Raw genomic sequence first — 17,704 nt, forward strand, 5'->3', positions numbered from 1 at the left:
CTTTGTGTCTGGGTTCGTTCATTTGTTCCTTCTTTTCTTTTAATAGTTTTATTGAAATATAATTTACATACAATAAAATTCACCCATTTAAAGTGTGCAAATCAATGGATTTCAGTGTATTTACAAAGTTGTACAACCATCATCACAATCTAATTTTAGAGTGTTTTCACCACCCCAAAAAGAAACTCCATACCCATTAGTGGTCACTTCCCAACCCACCGTCTTAACACACAAGCCTTAGGCAACCACTAATCTACTCTCTGTCTCTATAGGTTTGCCTATTCTGGACATTTTATATAAATGGAATCATACAGTATGTGGCCTTTTGTGACTGGCTTCTTCACTTACCATGTTTTTGTGGATCGTTCATATCGTAGCATTTATTGGTACTTCATTTCTTTTTATTGCTAAATAATACTCCATTGTATGGATATACCACATTTTGTTTATCCATTCATCAATTGGCAGAGATTTGGGTTGCTTCCATTTTTTAGCTGCTATGAATAGTGTCACTGTGAATATCTGTGTCTAAGTTTTTATGTGGACATATGTTTTAAATTCTCTTGGGTATATACCCAGGAGTGGAATTGCTGGGTCATTTGGTAAATTTATGTTTAACTGTTTGAGGAACTGCCAAACTATTTTCCAAAGTAGTTGCACCATTTTATATTCCCACCAACAGTGTATGAGAGTTCCAATTTTCTCTATCCTCACCAATGCTTGTTATTGTCTATTTTTTGATTAGAGCCATCCTAGTAAACATAAAGTGGTATTTCATTGTGGCTTTGACTTACATTTTCCCTAGTGAGTAATAATGCTGAGCATCTTTTCATGTGCTTATTGGCTGTTTGTTTATCTTCTTTGGAGAAATATCTATTTAGATCCTTTGCTCATATTTTTGGTAGGTTTCTTGTCTTTATATTGTTGATATATATATTCATTCATTCTGGATACTCGTCCCTTATCAGATGTATCGTTTATAAATATTTTCTCCTATTCTGCAGGTTGTCTTTTCACTTACTTGATAGGGTCATTTGAGGCACAGACGTTTTTAATTTTGATGAAGTCTAGTTATTTCTTTCTTTTGTCACTCATGCTCTTGATGTCATAACTAAGAAATCATTGCTTAACCCAAGGTCATGAACATTTACTCCTGTGTTTTCTTCTGAGAGTCTTATGTTTTAGCTCTTGTACTTAGGTTTATGATCCATTTTGAGTTAATTTTTGTGTGTGTTGTGAGGCTGGGGTCCAACTTCATTCTTTTGCATGTGGATATCCAGTTGTTCCACCACCATTTGTTGAAAGTGCCTTGATTTTCTTACTGTTCGAAAATAATTTGTTGAAAAGCACTCTGAACTCTTCACACTCAACCACACTCTTTTCCTGTGGGTGACGACTGCTGATAGACATGTAGATTGTTGGGTCTAGATGGAAAATGTTACCCAAACTTGTTTCATTCTAAAAGCATAAAAAAATCTTCACTAGTAGTATGATTTACTAGGCTTGGTTATTAAAGGGGAATTAAAGGAATTTTAATTCCTTGCACCCTTTGTTGGGAAAAGCTTTTAATTATAGTTTTGACTACTTTTATTTATGACCAGCTTGCCTGTGACCAGTTGCTTGGGAGAATGACTCACCATTATTAAATAAAATTCCAGAAATGGACTCTTGTGACTTTGCTTTGAGGCTCATGTTTGAAGCTGTTTTCAACATTTTGGTAATAAGTATGGCAGGTTGTTTCTGGTTGACAGTCACACAGGCCTCTTAATGAATGTTGGTTTCAGCTGTTGTAGACGATGACCATCCCCAAAGGGAAATTCATGTGTTAGTTGTCAGACCTGTGGTAACTACCGTACCCCAAATTTGAGAAAAATCTGTCCAGCAGGTTTGGTAGCAGAGAGAAAGAAACTTCACTAATTTATATAGATTAAGAATTTTGAGCCTTTAGAGTAAGTCATTACATTGGCTATTTTAGTTAAAAACATAGACAGGGAAATGTGAGGATTCATTATTCTATTTGATTTACTTTTTTTTTTGGGTGAGGAAGATTGGCCCTGAGCTAACATCAATTGCCAATCTTCCTCTTTTTTCTTGAGGAAGACTGTAGCTGAGCTAACATCTGTGCCAGTGTTCCCCTGTTTTGTATGTGGGATGCCACAACAGCGTGGCTTGATTAGTGGTGTGTAGGTCCACACCCGGGACCCAAACCTGTGAACCCCGGGCTGCCAAAGTGGAGCATGTGAACTTAACCACTACGCCATCAGCTGGCCCCTTGATTTACTTTTGTATAGTTTGAAATTTTTCGTGATGAAACGTTTTTAAGAAGCACATGGTGCCTAGGTTATTGTACATCTTGAATTAGAATCCTCAGTTGTCTGTATCTCTGTGATTGACTTTGAAGTTACTCTCTCTAGTTTGCCTTCCAGATTCCACTGATCTCTGACTTTTCTCTTCAGGTAATTTATGCTGCCAGGGATGCCCAGATTTCAGTGGCTCTCTTTCTCCATCTTCTTGGATACCCTTTCTCTAGGAATTCAACTCCAGAAGAAAACAGTGACTGCACTGGCTGGAGAAAAGTCTTGGAGAAATGCCAGGATGTGGTAGACATGCCATTCCGGAGCAAAGGACTTAGCAGAGTGGGAGAAGAGGTTACTGGGGAGGCGACAGAGTCTCAGCAGAAGCCAAGAAATAAGAAGTCTAAGATCGATGGAGCGATGCCGGGCGGCCACCAGGGGAGGGACCCCAGAAAACATAAAAGAAAGCCCCTGGGGGTGGGCTATTCTGCCAGGTAACAGCCATTCCCTGTCCCTTAGCAAGGCGGGGGCCCAGCCTCCAGCGCAAGGCCTGCTGCCTCACCTTGGGTGTGGGGAGAAGGCTGTGTGCTAAAGGAGCAGAGGCCCTCCAGGGGTAACTTCATTTTCTTTTTCCTTCAAGGGCATTTGGAGCTGTCTTTTGATTTATTTTCCTCCCTTTCCCCTTCTTTTGCTTTTTTATTTTTGGATAGTTGGAATGGAAACGAAGAGGCCTTAATGTAGCTTTGTCACTGACCTCGATGTGACCTTAGACCTGTGCTTTCCTCAGTTATAAATGAGGATGTAATTATCAGTCCTTGCTTCAGGCTAGCCGTGAAAATGAATAACATGAAGTGCCTCATACTTTTCCAGAGAAATGCAGCGTCTGATTTCTCATTCGTTTGGTGTTTGATTATTTAGATGGCATCCAGCTCGAAGCCAGTGTTATTCTCCAGCCAATGAGAATTTCCCTGTACAGCTTATGCTTCTACTGCAGAAAGTGACTAATAAGTACTTTGGAGTGGAAATGTGGTCTCTAGTAAAGTGCCTTTAGGAATTGGCTGATTAAATTGAAACGAGTATTGCGTATAAGCCAGAAATACATCCACGTGGCCCTCATGACTTTGACTGAATTTCTTCAATTTTAATTTACTTTGTTTAATCCAATGATTACTCCATAGGGCCGTCTTCTCGGTGCTCTCTTCCTGTTTTCTTTCACAATAGAACTATGTAAACACTACCCCACTCACTCCCTAATGTCCCAATCTGTAAATATAAAAACTAGAAATATAAACTGATTCCTTTTACTTCTGTTTCCTAGCCCGTTAAAGATAGAGGAATAAACATGGTTTCTTCCTATATTTGGGTTTTCTCCATAAATGTACGGTCATGCGTTGCTTAACAACACTGATATGTTCTGAGAAATGCATCTTTAGGCAATTTCGTCATTGTGCAAACATCATGGAGTGCACTTATGCAAACCTAAGTGGTATAGCCTACCACACATCTAGACTATACAGTACTAATCTTAGGGGACCACCGTCGTATATGCAGTCCATTGTTGACCGAAACCTTCTTATGTGATGCATGACTGTAACGTTTGAACTGAGTATTGAGAATAGCTTGGGTCACTCAGAAGAGAACATGGGAAGGCAACTGATACCTTGACCAATAGTTAGCTTTCAGTTTTAGATTTATTTTTCTCTTCCCTATAGAAAATCACCCCTCTATGATAACTGCTTTCTTCATGCTCCTGATGGACAGCCCCTCTGTACTTGTGATCGAAGGAAAGCTCAGTGGTACCTGGACAAAGGCATTGGAGGTTTGAGACTCAGCTGTCATATTTTGTCTATGGTTAGATGCATATGGGCACTGGCAGGAGTGGGGAGTGAGATAAGGGAGAGGGATGGAAAGAAGAAAGCAGAGAGACCTTAAGACACGTGGGACGGGGCTATTCAAAACCCGGAAATAGGGCCCGCCCGGTGGTGCAGCAGTTGAGTGCACACGTTCCGCTTTGGCGGCCTGGGGTTCGCCGGTTCAGATCCCGGGTGCGGACATGGCACCATGTGGCAAGCCATGGTGTGGTAGGCATCCCACATATAAAGTAGAGGAAGATGGGCACAGATGTTAGCTCAGGGCCAGTCTTCCTTAGCAAAAAGAGGAGGATTGGCAGCAGATGTTAGCTCAGGGCTAGTCTTCCTCAGAAAAAATTAAAAATAAAAATAAAAAAACCCGGAAATAGTGAGCTCTGCCAGAACACAGCAAAGAACAGTTAAGGTGGTACTTCTTCCCTGGGGAGAGGTGGGCAGTCATATACTAACACTTCTTTTCTCTAAGAGCTGGTGAGCGAAGAGCCTTTTGTGGTCAAGCTACAGTTTGAACCTGCAGGAAGACCTGAATCCCCAGGAGACTACTACTTGATGGTTAAAGAGAACCTGTGTGTAGTATGTGGCAAGAAAGACTCCTATATTCGGTGAGTGTGAGATTGGGCTTCCCTGAGTGTCTGCCTCGGATGGAAATTGCTCTTGTGGCCACATGCAGAGCCTTCAGGGGCCTTGGTTAAGTCTGCCCACTGGGACTGAGAGACTTGTCCCTAGGGGGCATCCTCATTTCCCTGAGAGCTTCCACATTCTGCCTGGCCTTGCTCTAGTGGTCCCTACTCCTCCGAAGCCCAGTTCTTAGTTTCTGGAATGCAGCACTCTTCTCAGTAACGGTTCGCCATAAACAGAATGGTTCCCTTTTGCTCACGAAGGAACAAAGATCAGTTCCTTCAGAAGCCGCCTTTCTCTCTGTGTCCTATAACCCTCCCTGGAGTGGCTCACAAGCTTTCTGATCTTTGGTATCTGCGGTGAAGTATCCAGATGCCCTGAAGGCACACTCTGGAGTAGTCTGGGAAGACTATTCTGCCCCAGGGTCTCCTCGTGGTGAAGGTGAAGCAGCCTGCTGGGCCCGGGTGCCCAGACCCTTGGGCTTTCTCCCTGGCTTCTGTGGAGTGACTCACTGTCCTCCTTTCTCCCCTTGAAAAGTCAGACAAATTAGTTGTTGCTGCCAGAAGTTTTTCCTGAGAGCTTAGTTCTGCTTAGAAAATAATGGTGGACTTTGATGAACCAGGGAAATAATCTCAGAGGAAGGGATTCCTCAGATGAAGGAAATTGGCCTTTTCAGGTCACCAGGCTTCCAAAATTTCAGGAGTAGAGGTTACCTGCTACAGGCTTTGAGAGAGTTGTTTTCCAGATGTTAAAAGTTATTAGAATTTCTTGTCATTTCTTGGATGCTTTTCCTTCTGGGATCAGAGACTTCTCAAAGGTTGTTATGAACCTCTCCCTCCCCCAGCCCTCTACTGAAGCCTGATAGCAGGTGGTCTGTACCTACTTCAGGGAGAGAGAAACGTAAGGCCCTGGTACGTAGGTGGGCTGAGAGTAGACTAGGGAGGATTGCCTGTATGTGGTCTCTGTTGGGTTGTAGTGCCCGAGGCTTCTCAGTCACGTTCAGGCCAAGATCAGAATCCCAGTAGCCCACCTGCTAGTTCCATATATATTCTGTGTCATGTGCTAATGAGCACTGCCTTCTGGGTGGGCTTTTTTAGGAAGAACGTGATTCCACACGAGTACCGGAAGCACTTCCCCATTGAGATGAAGGACCACAACTCGCACGATGTGCTGCTGCTCTGTACCTCCTGCCACGCCATCTCCAACTACTATGACAACCATTTGAAGCAGCGGCTGGCCAAGGAGTTCCAGGCCCCCATTGGCTCCGAGGAGGGCTTGCGTCTGCTGGAAGATCCTGAGCGCCGGCAGGTGCGTTCTGGAGCCAGGGCCCTGCTCAACGCAGAGAGCTTGCCTGCTCATCGAAAGCAAGAGCTGCTGCAAGCTCTCAGAGAGTTTTATAACACAGACACCGTCACAGATGAGATGCTTCAAGAGGCTGCCAACCTGGAGACCAGGTACAATTTACTGTTCTGGTCAGAGAAGGGATTGAGGAATAACCCAGTGACATTAACCCTGACTGCTCAGTGAGAACACTTGCCAGAAAGGGGCATTAGCCATTTAGGTGCAGGGCATAGCCTCAGGCTTATCCCTTTTAGTCTCATGGCTTCAGATACCTTGGGGATGGGATAGGACAACCTGTTTGAGAATTTCCTTTCCATAGGAGACTTGCCTTCTATATTTGACCCTTTTAGATCATATACTTATGGCCAGTCATTTCCATGATTAGCAGGAGCGTTCAAATGCAGTGGAGTTGTGCCTTATACATTCTATGCAGAAATAAACCCTCAAGTCGGCACATAAAATGAAAATAATAGTCAAAAATACCCTCAAATCTTTGAAGTTGCCAATGAAATGCGATGTATGTGGTTTTGTTTCTTACCTTATCTAGGACCATGAGAACTGAGATGGCTGGATTCATGTTTCCCATCTGACCTGCACTCCAGGGTCTTGGCCCACCGAATGGAATGTTGGCCAGACTTGCTGTTACTATTTAAATGACTTTTCTCCTTTTTCCTTCCTTCCTTGCTTTGTCCCTCCTTCCCTATGAGTATGTATTTGAATTCATATGACTTAACTCTGTTCCTAAATGGAAGTTTATGCTCCTGAGAAATGAATAGGTACATGGCTCAGATGATGAAGCTCTGGGCTACCTACTGGAGTTTTGCCTCCCAAAAGTCACTTTTTCAATAGTATTAGGGGTTGAAATAATTGAACTAAGTTCACAAAACCCTGTTAGTGATGCTGGCTGCCTATAGTATTTTGTTATCAAAAAACCTTAATGTATAGCAGCAAATATTTATTAGACACATATTTACAGATATGCTAATCTGTCTAACCAAGCTAATAAATCTTGCATAAATTGCCTTAATTATGTCTTATAGTGACAGTATGAGGTAGGTTTTAGATTTCGTACTAGTAACTTCCAGCATTATATCCTGAATTTTAAAAATCTTTCAAAGTTAAAAAAATTATTATTGAATTTTATCCTTATAACTATTATATAAAGTTGTAGAATAGATGTTATTTGCCAAGTTTTATATTAGATATCCTGAGGTTAAAGTTAAGTAACTTGTGAAGGTCATATTAGAAATTAATGAGACTGGCTCCTTTAACCAATTCCCAAATGTATTTCCTCAAAGAGCTAAATTTCCCCTTTCAGCCACAGAGCTTTTTAACAAATTCATCCTGCTGGCTTGGATAGAAGGATGCTGGACTTCACTGTCTAGGACTGAGAAGAACAGCTGTTTGGGGAAAGATAGGCAAGTTAGTGGGATGCTCACAGGCTAAATAATAATATGTCTGCAGATCCCAGGGAATACTAACCCTGCTAGACTAGTCGGGGTCTTGGGAGGGAGGATTGAGAGTGGGGTGTGGATGCAGAGAGAGGAAGGGAGTCCGTGGGGCAGGGAGCTTCCTTGAGAAAGGTGATCTTTATCCAGGAGGTGGAAGCACTGTCTGCATGGTTTCAGAGCAGTTTTAAAGCCTCTCTGCTTAGCTAGGAAGGAGGCAAAGATTTGTCTTCCCGTTAAACAGCACTGGCTGCACAGCTGAGCAGCCATGGTAGCGTATCATCATGACTGAAACACTTCTCATGGATGTGGTTTGGCATTCTTTTTGTGAGAAAAGGCACTAAAGAAATGTACCACCTTGCGTTTTACATTGAGGTATTACACTGTTATGAAAAACTAGAACATGTGGGCCAATTTAACAGCCACATATAAATACTAAGTATGGCTCAGAATGAATAGCTTAAAAGAAGGGTGAGCTGGTAACTGGGTAACCCTGGAGTAAATAAAAGACCAACATTTTTCACCCATCATCAGTGAGACAGTAAGGCCTCTCTTGTTGGGGCTGAGCATTATTCAGTGGCCTTCCCATAAGTATAGCTCAGAATCCTGAAGTGCCTTCTGTTGCATTGTATGCAATTTGTCCAAACTATTTTTAGGAAAAGGCACATATGGGAAAGACAATGTTTTAAAAACATGAACCAACCTTTTAGGAGTCTAGCAGCCTCCCCAGATACCCTTGTGGAGGTGCCTTGAACCACAGCATGTGGAGCCGTGTGTGAGACTGTCCTGTGCTTGTTTCCCTGAGACGCTTTGTACTTGTGTCTTGGCAGGATTTCCAATGAAGGCTACGTTCCTCATGGGCTGAAGGTGGTGCAGTGCCATTCCCAGGGTGGGTTGCGCTCCCTCATGCAGCTGGAGAGCCGCTGGCGTCAGCATTTCCTGGACTCCATGCAGCCCAAGCACCTGCCCCAGCAGTGGTCAGTGGACCACAACCATCAGAAGCTGCTCCGGAAGTACGGGGAAGACCTTCCCATCAAGCTGTCGTGATAGGTGCTTTGCTCCCAGGTTAGGACCGCTGGGAAGCTGGAGCCAAGGTGGACAAGTCACCTCTTCCTCTTTTAATAGGTTTTTCCTTGTCAAAGCCTGGTGACGCAACTCAGAATACTAACCCATACTGATCCCACGGTGCTTCTGGTGGAGCAAGGCTATTCTTTTAAGGGGAGCTTACGGCTTTGAATTTTAGTTAGGCAGAGTGAGAATTGCTTTTTCCTCCTTTTTTTATTTTTGTGGATGAGGCAGGCCTTGGCCTTTATTTAACTTTCCCTCTTCTGCTGTCCATGTGCAGACGACAAATGGAAGATTCTTCCTGAAGTGACTTGTCAGGACTCTCAGCTCTTTAATATGTTTCTTCCCCGCCCAGTGTGTTGGTTTATCTCAAACAGGGGCTGTCAAAAGATTTCAGTCCCATTAGGTTAGGAGGGGAGAAAACGTGCTTCCAAAAGCTGGAGAGGTGAACAAGGGGTCAGATTCATTTTCCCGGTTCAACCTCATCATTGTAAATTCTTTGGCTTATTGCTGTCCTGCAGCTCACCGGGATCCATCCCTTCTAGGTCGCTTTCAGTTTGTTTCATGTGCTTGAAAATGCTCCCCTTTACATGTCCAGGACCAAAGCAGCGACTTCCTGCCATATGCTTCCACCCTAACACTGGGGGGAATCCTTTTCTGGAAATAGGCCTTCCACTTGGGTGGGGCAGAGAGAAGCATAAGCACCAACTCCTGATAGAACTTTGATGATTTGCTCAGCTTTTCCTTCTGTGCCGGTTGTGGTCTGCTTGTTGAATCCTCCTCCCAGAACTGCAAGGTTTGTAGCTTACTCCCTTTCTGAGAGGACGATTATCTTTTCTCAGAATCAATATCAGTTCCCTTCAGTGTTCCCTGTTCCATCAGATTTGCAACACTGGCCTCTTTTAAGCACTTACTTCTCTCCTGGAGTCATTTGGTCAGGTTGCAGTGTAAGGATTCCTCCATCTCCTCTCATGCCTAGGACGCCGAGATTAATTAGTACATTTAGATGTTCAAATAGGTGGTGTTTTATCTTTCAAAATGTGAGGCCACCAGTTTGATTATGAAATCAATTTATTAGTGATTAGTATTTTTTCTAAAGTAGTAGGAAAACTTTCTTACTTTACAAGATCTTAACAAGTTTAAAAAAGAATTTTTTAGCCAGAATCCATCAACAGCTCTGTTTTGGAATTGTGCCCAAGTTGGCGATGGTTGCTCTAACATTGATAAATAAAACTTCTTCTAAGCACAAAGCTCACTGATTGTAAATGTAAAACTTTTTTCTTCGTAACTTTATAAAATCGGTAAATATTCTTGGGGGAGGAGATATTTATCCTGCAGGTTCCTACACATGACGGTACCATGGTATGTGTGCATGGGTATACCTCACACACACTGCTCCTTCAGCCTGTCAGCAGCAGCAGCTCACAAACTCATATACACGTCCTGCATTTTGTTCTCTGCCCTTTCATCGCCACTTGTCCTCAAACAGGCATTTCTAAACTAGAAATCCTTGAAAATGAATAGTACCAGCCATTTTGGGGACCGTGTGTTCAACGCACTATGTTATTCTGGGGCGTGTGTCTCAGTGGCTGTACTGCGTGGAGCCCACGTGGAGAACCGTGGAGATGGACGGGTGGTTGTCATAATAGTCAGGCTTGCCACAAGGTGGCACTCCTAGATTTTGTTTTATATTCATTCTTGAGAAATTAGGGGCTTTTATACATGGTTCCTGAACATAACTCATGACTTAAGTTTCAAAACTTGCGTAGGTGGTTTTGAGTCATTTTGATAACTTTACAAGAAAAACTTCTTCCTCTGAAACAAGAGAGCAAGGCTCTTCCTTTCTCTTTCTCTGTGATCTTCATACTAAGAGGTGAGAAACTCATAAGAAGTTGTTTAAGGTGCTGTGGGAAGAAGGAATGGGTTTTCCAGTAGAACTTCCTGCAAAGCCAGTAACACAGAGCCAGCAGCCAAGGTAGAGGGAAACTAGACTGTGGCACGTGAGATTTCTCATCTTTTTCCGAAGAGTTACTGTGTGGATTTGAATCTTTTTGTTCTCTGAGTCAGCCTTGGGCTTGAGCAGCCTTTTCCTAAGACTGACAGTTGCTGTCTAAATGAGATATTTTAGGGTAGGCAGATTTTAAAATAAATATTTTTTCTTGATATAAAAGTAACACGTGCTTATTAGAGACAAGTCTAAAGAAAGAATAAAAATCCATCTTCCCTCCGTCTAGTGCAGAGCTAATCTTTGCAGGTATGTTTATGAATTTCCTTTCGGAATTTAAAAATGCATGTACAATATGTGTAATATTTAAACAGAATCTAGAGTCAGACATATATACACCATGATATCCTATTTTTCCCCCTCACTTACCATGGTATCACAAGTAATTTCCTGTGTCTTTGAATCTTTGAAAGCAGATTTCTAGTGGCTCTATCTTACTTTAGTTATCCATTCCACCTTATTGAAAATTTTGGTTGTTTCAGATCCTTTGTTAATATCAGTGATGTTGTGATGAACTTTCTTGCGTATAAAGCTTTGACTATATCTTTGAATTTCTTTAGGATAGAATCCTAGGAATTGAAGTGTGAGGAGGGGGACTCACATTGCTGGAATGAGTGCAAATTGCTGTCACCTTCTAGGGGTTTATATCAAGGGCATGCTTCTCTTTGACACTTTAGCGGTGTCTCAGTGTGTTCACTGAGCTTCCACATGAGTGGCAGTGGGAGGACAGTGTCTTAGCGGAGCCCCTCTGAATGTGCCCTGATCACTGTGTTTGTAGGCTCAGAGTCTTCTCTCTACTTCCCTTCTGTCCCCCATCCTTTATTGCCTCATTTTCCCCTTGTAGTCAGTGTTTTTTGGAAATCCTATTTATTTTTAAAGAAAAATGTAAAAATTTTTTAATTAAAAGTAAAATAGAAGTTATAGACTTTTTGTTTCTGATAGACAAGCAATTAGTGATCTGCCATCCTACAGTGAACAAGGCACAATATTCCAGGATTTGTTGCCTCATAAGAGTGCAGCTATAAGTTACTTATTCTTAGCCATGTCACAGATAGAAATCAGATGACAAAATGTGTTCGGTTGAAAGAAAGCCATTTTAATCCCTCATTTTAGATTCTTAGGAACCCAGCAGGCAGAAGGAGCTTTTGCTCAGCTTCCTATTCTGCCTGTTAGTTTGGGGCCCTAACATTTGACTATAATTTAAATTCTTAGTTTACTTTGGCTCTCTGAGTTTTTTATTCATTCATTTATCCTTTCTTCCTTTTTATTCATTATGTCTCATCCTCATGAGAGGTATCACTTTTCCCTTAAAGGAGATAGTTTCTCAGTTTGCTAGTTTACTAATTATTATGTATTTTAAAAGGATCCCTCTTTCCGGTCTTTTGTCTTTTCTGTTGTTTTGATGGTCATTTTTAGAGTACCTAATCCTCAGAAACACAGTGAAAATCATTTGTTCTTGGATGAGATAAGCTAAAAGAGGGTGTAAGATTGATTCTTGTTATGACTGACTCTTGATTGAATGATATAAAAATAATACATAATCCCCCAAATACTTTGGTTTTGGAATTCAGCTAGTTTTCAGGTATTCACCTGTTTGGCTCCTCATGCTGGGGCTGAATGCCTTCTGCCTGTCCCCAGTCCTGGAAGAGTTTCACATCAGGTGATGGAACAGGGGTGACATGCAGCCACATGGTGCACCTGTTGAAAAGCACCTATTCCACAGGCCTGCTGGAAGATGCGTCAGTCACTCCCTTCACCTGGGGCGCCACGGCCCTCGCTTAAATGCCAACTGCTTATTTGGGAAGGTGGGAGTACCTTAGACCGTCGTTTCCTTCTAACCAGCTTTACCTGTGGCCAACACTGGTTGGAGGTCCCTAGAGACTGTGGGTAACTGGACCAAATGCATAATCATTTGGGGATAATCAAGGACTGACTTCCTTTGCACAGAAATAGAAAATGTGAAAGGACCCAGTTTACACCAGCTGTGTTGTGCCCTATTCTTTGTGGCGCACACTGCCTTAAAAGGTCATTCCCTGCGCCGACTGAGTGGAGGTAATCTCAGACCCTCCAGACTGAACTCAAAGCATTTGCCCTCCTTCCAGCTTCCTTATTTGTCATTAATTCTTGAATTTTTCTCTCTTGCTGGATGGGTAGCCTGTTGCCTTTCTGCCAGCATAAGCTTCAAAAGCTGCTGAGTTTAGAGTTGGCATTATTAAAGCATGATGTGTTGTCTAGAATATTCCTGAGTTGGAGAGGCTGCTTATATATTCTACTCCTGCTTCCCAAAGATCTCCCTTCTCAGGCTGCAACATGCTAGGCAGAGTTGGGATTCTAACTACTCAGGCCACCAGGGTATCTATAAAGTCCTGGATAAGAATCAGAAATTTGAGCTTAGTAAGCTAATGGGGCTGAAAAGAAATGGGAGATTGAGACATGGATAGTTTTAAAAGTCCGTTTATTTGATTGGCAGTGGTGATGGGGCTGTAGTCCATGGACTTAACTTTATTATTTTTTTTTAAAGATTTTATTTTCTTCCTTTTTCTCCCAAAGCCCCCCAGTACATAGTTGTGTATTTTTAGTTGTGGGTCCTTCTAGTTGTGGCATGTGGGACCCCGCCTCAGCCTGGCTTGACGAATGGTGCCACGTCCATGCCCAGGATCCAAACTGGTGAAACCCTGGGCTCCCGAAGCGGAGCTTATGAAATTAACCACTTGGCCACAGGGCCAGCCCCTGGACTTAACTTTATATTTTGCTTTTTCCTATACTCAGTTCTGTTGTGTGTTGGAGGATCAGAGGAGTAGGCTGGTGACCTGGGTCCCGGCCACCAGCTGTATATCTTTGGACCAATTACTTAACTTTTCTGGGCTCCTTGCTGTACTTATAAAATTAGGAGTTTGAATTAGATGTGCTGTAAGGGCCCTCCTAGCTGTTGCATCCTGTAGTGCATCCCACTGTTTCTTTATGGCACTTTCCCTTGGGTGCTGTGTACCTTCTGCTTCATTGCACACTCTCATCCCTCCGATCCCTGGGAATGTAGGCTGTGCATGGAGAGAAGGGGAATGAGAAAGCAGGATGCCACACCAGGTCCCCTGGCCTCTGACTAGGGAGAAACCTGCTGCTTCCATCTGGTGCTCCACCTGGGGTCAGGATACTCTTCTCACCAGAGACATGCTGTGTGTGGCCTTAGGGAACTCACGCATCTTTTCAGTTCACTATTTAACAATGAAGAAAGAAGGAAAATCTTTATCTTCAGCCACATTGTCGGTGCTGTAAGGTTTAAGAAGAGATAAGCACAGAGTAGAAATGAGGCAAGTTTGCCAAGTGTTATGGGTGGGAAGTACTGAGGAAAAAGAAAGGGGCTGTTTCTCATTTTAAAGATAAGAGAAATTAAGGCTATCCCATAGAGAGAGAATTGAATAGAATTGGATACTTTAAAAGGATAACACTAAACCAGTAAGTTAAAAGAATTCTCTCTCTTTTTTGATGTTGTCATGACTGCCTAAGAAAATTTGAGGGATCCCCAGTGTTCGCACATTGTTATCCGTCTGTGAGTCCTAGACAGAATTAACTCACAGGGAGACTGGCAAGTCTTGGGGGCCTGTGTCTTGTATAACCCTGCCTTGCCTTGGACTTTGTCCTGCTCACCTTTGCCTGACCACCAGCAAGACAGACACGTGCAAAACGTAAAGTTTGTATTTTATAAGCTGCTTAAAGACTTTTCTCTCTCTATATATCCATTCTCTATGATCTAGCAGAAAATATATTTTCCAGTCCATCTTTGTGCTTAGTTTCAGTCCCAAAATGGGTGTGGTGTATTAGCTTTTCTTTATGTAGTGCAGATTTGTACCAAGTCTGCTAAACTTGAAGCTCTTTTTCACAATAATCACTTAAATGTAGGTAGGAGCCCCCATTTTCTACTAAATTGGCATCATTTTGTTGTTGTTGTTCTAGAGAAAGAAACCAGATAGCCAGAAAGGAAGGTTAAGTGTATTTCTCTGTCCTCTCCTAGATGGACCCTAGCTTTATCTAAAATTCTGACATCTTTTGTTACATCCCATAGAGCCAGCTTAGTTTCTTTTTAATCAAGATATGTACCAAACCCTGGAGGTTTGGTAGGCCTGAGCTGTAGCACGTATGGCTTCCTCTGAGTTCTTGGATACAATGAGCAGGACTAAAGTTGGCTCAGAAAAGGAACAGAAGATGACTTGGGGTTAGTTTTTCTTTTTTAAATGTTATACAAGTGCAGAGCAGTTGGCTGCCATCCCTCTCTCAAACCATCAGCAGAGCTTGACCTTGGCCAAGATTTTGCCTCATCCTCTCGGCATTTCAGCATAGAGTTGCGTTTCAGCCGTGGAATGCTTAACCAAAAGCACATGCTGTAGTGGTGGTTTCCAAGAGCAAGTTTTTGCAAAAAGTCCGCATTGTGGCATTTTCTCAAAACAACAGCTTTCTCTAAACCACCAACCCGATAAACCCACAAATAGTGATTCTTTGGCTTATTCATACACAAGGGCTGGGATTTGTCTTGTTCTTGTTGATAAGACCTTATTGAAGTGCAGTATAATGAGCATACAATAAAGTGTACAAATCTTAAGAGTACAGCTCTGTGAATTTTGACAAATGTATATACCCATGTAAACAATAAGGGGCTGGGGTTTTTATAATACATGGAATTTCTATCCTGATGATGTTCACCTTGGCATTGGAAGGTTGTATATTCGTCTAGCTGAGTGAATTACTGTAAGACACTGCATCCAGGTCAAATGTGATGAAGATTTGGTGGTCTGAATCCAGGCAGTTGCCCTTTTGTCACATCTAGTGGACTTGGTTACTGCAAAGCTTCGTGGTGTTTATTTTTAACAAATTACTTTTTAAAATAGGTAATATGTGCACATAGTACAATTTTTTTTTAATATATAACAAAAATGGAATCTCCTCGACAGTCCTTTCCCTCCTTGAAGGTAACCACTGTTAGTATTATTTGTGCCTTGTGTGGTCTTCAGAGAGAGAGAGAGTGTGTGTATGTGTACATGTGTGTGCTGGTGTGTGCACAGGGAGTGGGGGAGGTGGTTTCCTTTTTTAAGTCCCAAGATCCTTCTTTGATCGCTAACTAAGAGTATCCTTCTCTGCCCTTCTCTTCACCCTCTAGGCTCTAGTCTAGGGCGCTTATGCAGAAACTTGGATCCTGCGGCCTCAGTAGGACTAGTTCCTGTTTGTCCTGTACCGTAAAGTTCATTCTCTGTATCTGTCATCTGGCTCAAAAGTGCGTGTTTCTCACAGGATTGGCCATGAATTGATAATTGTTGCAGCTGGGTTTTTTATGTTAGGCTCTCTACTTTTGATATATATATTTTAAATTTTCCATAATAAAATATTTTTTAAAATTCATTTTTCTTTAGTTCCTACAACACACCTGTCTGCTTAAGTTTTTTTTTAAATAATGCTTAATTGCAACTGAAAAGCAAACTATAGGTGGCTCTTTAGACAGTCCCATCCCCACAGCCACCCAAATCAGACATTGAAAATTCCAGAGTGATCCACATGAACCAGGACAATTATTCACCTTCAGAAGCAATCTTTCTCTTTAAACGTAGGATTGACCTCAAATTTATTTTGAAAGGCTTCTCTGGTAGGCAAAATTTGATTGGATCTGTACACTAAGTTTTTTGGTTGGAGAGAAACCAAAGCTCTCATAGATGGCTTTCCTCGGCTGCTTCTCCTAGCTCTCTGCCTTATTTTGTACTCTTCTGTGGCAGGTGGATGAGGAGTTGGGTCTTCTCCAAATTAGAGCTCCGCAAAGATGCATAGTCCAGGGAAAGGAGTGAGGCTCCTGGTGTTTTCCATATGGTTTCCCTAGGGCCATTTTATCCTTGGTGTCCTTTCACGCTCTCTTCTTTGTCTTGCTGTAATGTAATCACCCAAGGCCTCTCCAGTCATCATTAAGCATATTCCCACTGGTCGGGGAGCTCCCTTTGAGCATCACTTTAGAGCAGCTGTCACATTTGAGCAGCATCTGCTTTCTGACAAGCTCAAAGACCGAATGAAGGAAGTCACTGAGTCTTTCCCAGTGAGAGTGGGTAACACAAGCAGCCTTTGGGACTGCGATCCAGAATATGCTGTGAGTTTGATGGCCTGGCAGCTTGTGTGTGGGGGGAGAGGGGGCGATTCCCAGATGGGGCAGGGGTCTTCGTGGTCACAGCCCTGTGGTCCGGCAGGGTTCTAAGGCTGGAATGGTTCCCTAAGCCTTTGGCTCCAGCCTTTTCTGGGCAGAGGAACAGAACGAAGCAAAATGCCTGGTGTGTTTTAAATAGATTCTGCTTGTTGCAGCCATAAGCCCAACAGCTTGGGAGGTGAGTGACCCTGCTAAGAGATTTCTGTTGGGCCGTTTCTCCGGCCCCCAGCCCCTCCTGCCCCTCCTCTCTGACCTGACTCTACTGGTGTGGGTCCTCCTCTCGCTGCTCTCCTGATGGTTTCTCTTCAGGCCTTTCTGATTTTAGTATTTGTTACACTTTTATTGGGTTTTGCTCTCTGCTTTTTCTTTCCCTGAAGCTGTTTTTCCTCATGCTCTGTATCTTTTCATCTCTTGCAGTCTGTGTCTACTCTACAAAGTGCACATCCCCATCTGCTGCTCCTTGTTTGACTGTATTGGCTTCTCAATTGTCCTCTTGCCCCCACCTTCCCACTGCCTGCGGGGGGACAACCCACCCCCACCTGGGCTTTGATGGCCCTGGAAAGAAGTTGGGTGCCGGGAATGTAAATGGAAGGTGGAGGAACCTACCTTGAGCAATTCCAGTTGTGGGGCAGGTGACAGCTCCAGTCTGGGGGATGGGCCTTAAAGATGGCAGCTGTTTCTGGGCAATGTGACAGTTGCAATAGGTAAGCCAGAGGAGGAGGACTGAGAGAAATCAGAGGAGGGTGGGGGAAAGTAGGGGATACAGAAGTGATGGGCCAGCAGCCAGTCCAACCAGTGATAATCAGAAAAGGAGGCAGAAGAGTAAGGCCAGTGGAAGCTCAATGTCAGGAGGAAAGCTGAGGAGGAGCTGGCCCTGGGGGAGAAAACCAGGG

General features: G+C 43.0%; 1 protein-coding gene across 2 annotated transcripts in view; it reads left to right on the forward strand.

Annotated features, from left to right (window-relative positions):
* LOC124231052 (exonuclease 3'-5' domain-containing protein 2-like) overlaps positions 1-9,889 on the forward strand; it is a 47,451-nt gene extending 37,562 nt beyond the window's left edge. Inside the window, exons 4-8 of one of the 2 annotated variants that reach the window (XM_046647693.1) lie at positions 2,531-2,788; positions 4,007-4,113; positions 4,629-4,764; positions 5,878-6,234; positions 8,400-9,889. In XM_046647693.1, coding sequence (XP_046503649.1) covers positions 2,531-2,788; positions 4,007-4,113; positions 4,629-4,764; positions 5,878-6,234; positions 8,400-8,616 — 1,075 coding nt within the window. In that variant the 3' untranslated portion in view covers positions 8,617-9,889. Of the gene's footprint in view, positions 1-2,456; positions 2,789-4,006; positions 4,114-4,628; positions 4,765-5,877; positions 6,235-8,399 lie in introns of both variants that reach the window. The other variant, XM_046647694.1, reaches the window with a different exon arrangement.
* The last annotated feature ends 7,815 nt before the right edge of the window (positions 9,890-17,704 follow it).

This window comes from Equus quagga, chromosome 20, assembly GCF_021613505.1.
Source record: "Equus quagga isolate Etosha38 chromosome 20, UCLA_HA_Equagga_1.0, whole genome shotgun sequence".
NCBI classification, from domain to species: domain Eukaryota; kingdom Metazoa; phylum Chordata; class Mammalia; order Perissodactyla; family Equidae; genus Equus; species Equus quagga.